The 8,516-nt window shown below is 33.8% G+C and overlaps 2 protein-coding genes across 2 annotated transcripts; one reads left to right on the top strand and one right to left on the bottom strand.

The window, feature by feature from the left end:
* Positions 1-243: 243 nt before the first annotated feature.
* LOC137721004 (spermine synthase-like) lies at positions 244-2,928 on the top strand. The gene is made up of 8 exons (XM_068460132.1): positions 244-322; positions 417-539; positions 1,300-1,404; positions 1,490-1,562; positions 1,664-1,735; positions 1,958-2,153; positions 2,388-2,517; positions 2,617-2,928. Exons 2-8 carry the CDS (start codon positions 495-497, stop codon positions 2,710-2,712), a joined length of 717 nt encoding a protein of 238 aa, XP_068316233.1. The 5' UTR covers positions 244-322; positions 417-494; the 3' UTR covers positions 2,713-2,928.
* Positions 2,929-3,786: 858 nt separating this feature from the next.
* Positions 3,787-7,925, bottom strand: LOC137721049 (cyclic nucleotide-gated ion channel 1-like). The gene is made up of 6 exons (XM_068460170.1): positions 7,389-7,925; positions 7,091-7,288; positions 6,653-6,957; positions 6,419-6,530; positions 6,056-6,307; positions 3,787-4,305 (listed from the first exon to the last, which is right to left on the bottom strand). Exons 1-6 carry the CDS (start codon positions 7,923-7,925, stop codon positions 3,787-3,789), a joined length of 1,923 nt encoding a protein of 640 aa, XP_068316271.1.
* Between the last annotated feature and the right edge of the window lie 591 nt (positions 7,926-8,516).

The following is an 8,516-nucleotide window of genomic DNA, read 5'->3' as shown; positions in this document are numbered from 1 at the left end:
CACAATGGACCAACAACATTTAATTAACATAAAAAATATAGATAATGGTGCGACTTGATAATGCTTGTCTTTTACTGGAAATTATTTTTCTCTTACTTATAATTAAAGAATTTTTATTATTATATAAAAAATAGAACTCTTCATTTGTTTTATTATTTTCTAAAGATTATATATGCAAAAAAAAATATTCAATTTAGAAATCCTTTAGCTATCCATTTGTTATTATTATTATTATTATTTTTCAGGTAAAGCTCATTCACTGAAAGTAGAAAATATTCTGTATAGGGGAAAATCAGAGTTCCAAGAGATTTTGGTGTTTGAGGTTTGTCATTTTTGTCTTAAGACATTTTAATTTGCTTGTTTATCTCCCTTGCATTCCTTTTCTAAATCTTATTTATGAATTCCTTTTTATCCAGTCCTCAATATATGGAAAAGTGCTTGTTCTTGATGGCATTATCCAGCTGAGTGAGAAAGATGAATGTGCATACCAGGAGATGATAGCACATCTACCTCTTTGTTCAATTTCCTCCCCCAAGAGAGTAATTATACATGATCCATCCCTCCCTCATGTTTTTTGTTGTGTGTGTGTGTAAAGTCTGCTGAATCTCCTGATCTCTTGATCACGATCACCCATGACCATGAGAACACATAGTATAACTAGATTGAAATCAATTTTTTGCTTTGATTTCATTTATCTGGGATTTGAATAGAGTTTGAATGTTCTTCATGCACTTTTCTTTTGCATATTCTCTGAAAGCTTAAGATGGTTTTCACTGCAATATTGAGCAGAACCCGAATACATGAGCTCATGGTCATGTTGCTGATCGTAGTATGAATTGCAAAGGCTATCTGAACATCATTTAGAGATCCCTTGTTTGTTACCAGCCAGGCATCACATATGGTGTTTAGCCCATAAAATTCTATTATTCTGCCTCATTTTGGCTTGACTTGGATGCATGATTTTGTAACCATATCTGCACAATGGTACTGCTCTGCCAAACTTCGGATTTGGCTGAAGTTATCCTGTAGATGACCATTTGCACTATGAACCAGCTTCCCTAGTCGGCAGAGAATAGAATGTCGAATGTGGAATGGTGTTATTATGAAATTTAAAAGCCCACATCTTTATAATAATTTGACTTGGTTACAACCTGGTGATTGCAGTTTGATCTACTTTTGTGCTTGGAATATAGTGATAGAAATTAGAAGTGAAAATGAGAAGCATTTATGCCCTCATAAAGTTGTTATTGTTTTCTTATTGCAGCGACAGTGCTAAGTGCTATATGATTTTCGATGCAGGTTCTGGTTGTTGGTGGTTGTGATGGTGGGGTTCTTTGGGAGGTTTCTCGCCATCCTTCTGTTGAGCATATTGATATATGTGAGATAGATAAGATGGTTATAGATGTAAGTGGTGTAAGTACTCCTTTGTGTATTTGATTGTTAAGAATTTGAGCTGACTATCTGTTTTCTTTTGATTGGCTTTTTGTAGGTGTCCGAGAAGTTTTTCCCTCAGTTAGCCGTTGGATTTCAGGATCCTCGCGTCCACCTTCATGTAGCTGATGGTAGGTTTAATACTTACTATTTGTTGATCCAATTGGTAAAATCAAATTGACTTTGTATTTGGCTGGCTGTCCCATTATATCTCATTTTAAATGCATGTCAGCTACTGAATTCTTAAGGCTTGTACCTGAAGGGAAGTATGATGCTGTAATTGTTGATTCGTCAGACCCTGTCGGTATGATTTTTCTCTTTACAATAGTTTTGCCATGCATTTTTTGGCTGGCTGACTTCAAATTTTTGTCGTATTGATTTGTGAGCATACAGAGATGTCTTTGAGCTGTTGTTCGTATAAATCTTACGGAGGACATGCTTGTTTCTCGTTACTCTCTATTTTCTGTGCCCCCCATAATAAGGTTCTAAATCTAGTGCTTAAACGTATGGTTTCCTTTGGATGCAGGTCACGCCCAAGAGCTTGTAGAGAAGCCATTTTTTGAGACAATAGCTAGAGCATTAAGGCCTGGTGGTGTTCTCTGTAACATGACAGAGAGCATGTGGCTCCATACGCATCTTATTCAAGATATGATCTCTGTTTGCCGTCAAACATTCAAGGGGTCTGTCAATTATGCTTGGGCGAGTGTTCCTACGTATCCAAGGTAATACTTTCCTCTTCACGCATTAATCTACTCTTGCTCTCAATCTCTCTATATATATATGTGTGTTTTTTTTAATGTGGCAAAGAAGTCTCGAGTTTCTCTGTGAACTTGTATTATTTATGCATTGACGGTGAGTAGACTAAACGCCTCGCTTAACTGCTGATTCTTGATCCTTCTTAAGACCGCGTTGATGTCATGAAATTATTCTTACTTGTGAGATTACTTCTTGTGCAGTGGTGGGATAGGTTTTCTGTTGTGCTCAACAGCGGGGCCTCCCGTTGATTTCAAAAATCCCGTCAATTCTATTGAGAAGTTAGAAGGAGCTCTCAAACATAAGAGAGAACTTAAGTTCTATAACTCCGAGGTAGGATTCATTTTACGTAGTAATCTGCTATATTTGCATCCATTTCTTTTGCTTTGGATATACTTGTAAAGCAAAATAATGTCGTCGTTTGTTTGGCAGATGCACTCAGCTGCCTTCGCGTTGCCTCCTTTCTTGAGGAGGGAGGTGAGTGCACTACGTGAATCTTCAACACGGGCAAGACAAATCGGCGAGTAGTAGTTATTAGTAGCGACATCGGTTGCTTGAGTAGCAGATGGAAAAATAGAAAATAGGTAATTTGTTAAGTGTGTAGATGGGGTTCTTGAGCTCTTCCTTCAGAGGCATTGGTGGGATTTAGGTTTATTTGTGTGTAGATGGGGTTCTTTAGCACTTCCCCCAATAATTATTTGTGGATAATATAGCCACTTGACATTATGTTATTGGAAATTTACTGTGGTGATCAAATAATTATAATTGTGAATCAGGCTTTTAAGTTATTGTTATGCTCGAAATTCTGACCTTTTCGGATACCTGTTATTGACATGCCAAAATAATTCATCATTCACTCTTGGGGAAAAAAGAAGAAGGAAATGATGAGTGCAGGATAAACGTTGACGTTCTAATGATAATAAAATAATGATTTGTGACTGTTTTGGTGTGCTAGTAACAGTAACACAATGGTGTATCCAATTGCTTTGGTGTGCTAATAACAAAAACATAACGATTGTTTTGGGAAATTGATGCAGGAGAAGAAGCCAAAGGGGTCTCAGGGAGGCCCGGGATGATAACCTGGGAATCACTCAACCAGCGGTAACGGATTCGCTCGACGTCTCTACGGAGATAGAACCTAGGAATCACTTGATCTGGGGCAATAAATTCACTCATGTCGCTAATCGTGGATTCACTCAACACGATCAAGCCAAATACTTGTTTAGGAAGGAGAAACTCACTTTCTTCTTAGATTTAACTTTAATTCACTAATTGTCTACTCAATCTTGCATATGGATTCCTTTAAATAGGAGGGTACCTTACATTGGTAATAATATATTATAGTTACAATGCAACCTAATTAAAATAGATAAAGCGTGGCTTTGATAGATGAGAAGCCACCAACATCCATGTTTAATACAGGGCCCATACTTATTGTAGTACCTACATCAGAAATTTAATTAGGTTATGGATAGATTAAATTTAATTGGGTTTATGATAGATTAAGCGTTTAGTGCCTTCCATTATAACAAAAACTTGCTTAAACTGCTTAGTTCATCTAGACCCCCCACCTAGGATGCTAGGCTCCAACCCACCGTTCAACTAGTGTCTAGTGTCCTTTAGAGTCAGACGAGGATGACGATGACGGAGATGATGACGGTATACTTTTGCTATGGTAGAAGCTGCTATGTCTTCCACCTTATGAGTTATGTCCTCCACCTTTTGAGAAACCTTCTCGCTTTTCCGCCACAGTAGCGGGTACCTGGAAACTACAGTTTCCAAGTCCTTGGCCATGAGCACAAATGCTTCTACTTTTGTCTGACATTTGACATGCTTGCTAGAGACTGGAAGCTTTGTGAAACGGTGTGATGCGCAATCGAGAAGCTCTTCCCCGTAAAAGTGACCTTTCCCGAGGCGCTTGGTGTCCATTGATGAGATTCCTTGCCCAGTTTGACCATCACTCGATTCGTAGATCCACACTGTTCCCTTGGTAATGAAGAACATGTAGTCGACTGGATCTCCCATTCGTAAAACGAAGCTGTTCTCAATGTATCTCACTGGCTTTAGATGCTCGCACATCAACGTTAACACATCTTTATTCATGTCTTGAAGCTTTATTACCTAAACACATGCGTGCACACATATTTCTTCTAGTTAATAAAACACTTATTATTAACTAAAATCTTATAAAATTATCAGTTTAACACTCTAATTAAAACAAAATATGAATAATAAATATGGAGCAGAAATGTAATTTCATACAACCAAATTCTGCTATTTTTTTTTCAAAGTCTCACCTACATATAATCGTAACATATCTCTAATTAAAAAATTAAAAAATAAAAAATAAAATCTTCTCACTCTCACATTCTCCTCTCTCCTTCTATTTCAAAAACAAAAATAAAAAATTTTCTCACACACTTTGTGTGTGCCCATATGCTAGTATATATTATCAAAACAACATTGCAGTAAAAATGGATGCAATTAACCTAGTTATAGTATTCAGTGTAGTTTACTAACTCGGCATTATTATATAACTTTGAACTATAAACTTTATTGTAATTTAAACATGGGTTGTTTAGATATAGACCCATACAACTTATAAATCTCAGATAAAAACCCACATATGAATAAATATTTAATAAAAACCCAAAATTTAAATAAATTTCCACATAAGAAAATAAGTAACCTATTAATATAAGTTATTTACAATTTATGCCACAAACCATTATGGCTAACTTTTTTAACAATTTCTTTTATCAGTCTAATAATGAATTAATATAATTCATTAAAATATCTCTTAACTATATAACTTTAGATAAATTATTTTCCGAACACATAAACATATATATAATTGTAAAACATAAAAATAGAAGATACATTTTTTGAAAAGTTAAATTGTAGGTAAATTATATTCATACAAAAACTAAATTGTAGATACACTATTGTTGTTAAAAAAAAAAAAAAAAAGGTAATAATATTGTAGATACATTATTATCACAGTGGGTAAATTAGTTTCGTATAAAATTAAAAGTAGGTAAATTATATTCATACAAAAATAAAATTGTGGATACATTATTGTTAAATAAGAATAGGTAAATTTTTATCCTAAAATTTGAACAATAGATAAATTTTTTTTTTTTTTGTACGTACATTAATTTAAAAAAAAATAAACAATAGGTACATCATTAGCTTCACCAATTATACACAGTAGGTAAATTATTTTTGCTAAAACTAAACAATAAGTAAATTATTTTTTTAAGATACATTAGTGTTGTAAAAATTAAATAATAGGTACATTATTACTCCACAAATTTGATACGATAGCTAAATTATGGTAAAAATTTATAGTTGGTAAAAAAAAAAAAAAAAGGTACATTATTTTATTGATAAATATTTTAAAAGACAGACTATTTCACTAAAAAAATATATTGACATTTAAAAATGTTTTTAAGATTAAGAAAACTTTCCAAATTAGAAGCAAATTTTATGGAGTGAGAGAAACATGAATCAACCAAATTTGGAAATTTTGAATTCTCATATATGCAATGCATTTAGAATATTAGTGTCTTTTTATTTTTTTTATTTTTGTAATATCATTAATCCTCCTTAAAATATGCATATGTTTGAATTGTGCACATTAAACATGCAAAAAAGGTTATTTTAGGCATTTGAAAATTTTAAAATGTGTAAAGTCAAACATAATTAATGAATTTGCTTATGTGGAGCCTAATCATTGGATTTTATTCGAGTAAAAAGTTCATGTCGGGTTTTATATGAAAGAAATTGAGTTTGAGGCGTTAAAGTCATTTTATTTTAAAACAATGTATACCATAAATTAATGGTGAGAGATGTAGGTTGAGGAACATACTTTCCTAAGTGTTTCAAAGCAAAGATGATGCTTCAGAGATCTTCTGGTTTTCCCGGGAAGATTAGAGAACAGAAATTTATGGAGATCAGCGTCAATGTGTTGTTTCAATGTTTGCTTTATGCCACTCAAGATTTCTCCCCTTATTTTCTGAGGGAGTTCATTTCTGGACATCCATTCCTCTACGTCTTGCTTCTTCATATTAATCTTTTTTCTCATCTCCTCTGTTTTTTGAGCTTCCATCTGCATATAAATCTGCCTCGCCACAAATCAAACAATTACGTAATATACTAGAAGGATGATCTCTGCAAGCAGTCCCAACACGGGAAAATTGTTGAAAGTTACAGAGAGACCGAATATATCAACCTGCACGTTTCCAATGAGATATAAAAACAGTAGCAAGCCAACGACAGAAATAAGAATTGCAAACAAGTTTTCCCACACATACGTACTTGTTGTCAAATTAGTCCCAAAATTACTGCAAAATATTAAGGTACACGATATCATATTAGACAATGTTGCTGAATTAGATAACCACAAAAATTTTACTCGTTACATATTTTCTAAAAATTATTGATTGTCAATGGATATAATGCAAACCTTAGATTTCGCAGGCCCCACCAGAATGAGTAAAAGAACTTCTTCCCAAACTTTATCTGCTCTGTGTTTTGATTCTTGAGGGAATCAAGAAATATTCCAAAGTCAAATGGAGATAAAGCACCATCTGGAGTATCCAATGGGCAATGCTCGTTTATAAATGTTATATTTCTTCCAGTAGTGCTCCGGCTATCACAATAGAAAGTATTTAGACATCCCCTAGGATCTATACTATGATTTACACAAGCCTTGTGCCAACATGATAATTCTCGTTCAATAGAAAAAAAGTACCAAAAAGCTCCGAGTATCTAAAACCATAACATGCAAACACAGAACACCAGATAATTAGTCTAACATTTCAAAAGAACTGCATCTATAATCCAACATTACATAGTAAATACCAAAGTACTAAAATAGAATGAAAACTGATGCGAAACTTACGTGGCTGGCAAGAATGTAGAGAAACAAGTTGTATAGACCCTTAACCCATATCCCATTAGTAATTTTGAATTCCTTGGCCGATAGGTAAATTCGATAAATCCTTGGAAAATATTGACAGAGAAGAAAAACATTCAGAACCTTTTTGTGTTCCTCAAATCCTGAGCCTTTCATCGTGTAAAACATAACTACTATCAGCAGCTGCAGAAAACCAAAAGTTAAAAAAGGGTTAGAACATAGAACTCCATCAATTTCAACTAGCCACAAAAAAGAAAACTAGAGTTTAGTTATTTTCTCTTACTTGTGGGAGGGGAATAAGAGCTAAAAAGTCTATTACAATGGAGACAGATAACCACGGTATCTCTCGAACTATTTTCTCAATCAACCTTCTGATTTTATATTTCTTATTTGAACTTCCCTCAGTTTGTTCAGAACGAGCTTGCCCGCAGACCACTGCCGTCCCATTCTTGAGTGAGCTGGAGCACAACCATCTCCTCCATTGACTTGCCGTTGAAGAGGCTAGTTTTTTCAGGGTATTTTTTTTTGGATTTTGAACACGGTCACAAATTTCACATATTAAATGCACCAGGAAAATGACATCTGTGAGTGATCGCATTAGACAAGCAATAATACTCAACGTTTTGTCCATTCGAAGGCACTTGTTATTTTGATCCATGATCACAACGTAAAAGAACAAGGGATCCAGAGAGACAGCAAATACGCATGATATCACAAATATTCTGTTCCACATTGGAAGGTAACGCCCCTGGTGCACATTACAAATCTCCTTTATCAAGGTAAGGCCCCTGCTGCACATTGATTTCGAACGTCCATCCATTAATCGGGAAACACGCAACAAACAACAAATTAAATTCATATGCGTTCACCCTAAACCCTAATATGAGCCCCTCGATCCAACAAATTAAACAAGATAAAATCAGATATAAATCTGGTTCTAGCAGCTATTAGGTATATTTCAGACATTCTTCGCTAAAACAAGTATCCATCCTTGCATAATGTAAAACAATAATGAATAATAAAAGAATTGTTATTAACATTTCAAAAATTGCACTCCAAATTATATATATATATATATATATATATATATATATATATATATAATACTCTTATGAGGAGTGCACAATTATATTCGTGGAGTGCCAAAAGTAGTCCCTTAATAATAATTCAACAATAATCTTACGGGATTGACTACAATACTTATATGTATTTAATATAATCAACATGTATATATATAATACTCTTATGAGGAGTACACAATTATATTCGTGGAGTGCCAAAAGTAGTCCCTTAATAATAATTCAACAATAATTTTACATGGTTGGCTACAATACTTATATGTATTTAATATAATCAATATCTGACAGTCAAATATAATTCATTTGAATAGTTGAATACCACCACAGGTTAG

Source organism: Pyrus communis, chromosome 16, assembly GCF_963583255.1.
Source record: "Pyrus communis chromosome 16, drPyrComm1.1, whole genome shotgun sequence".
Taxonomy (NCBI): domain Eukaryota; kingdom Viridiplantae; phylum Streptophyta; class Magnoliopsida; order Rosales; family Rosaceae; genus Pyrus; species Pyrus communis.
The sequence above is the reverse complement of the archived record's forward strand: the minus strand, read 5'-3'. Positions and strand labels throughout refer to the sequence as shown.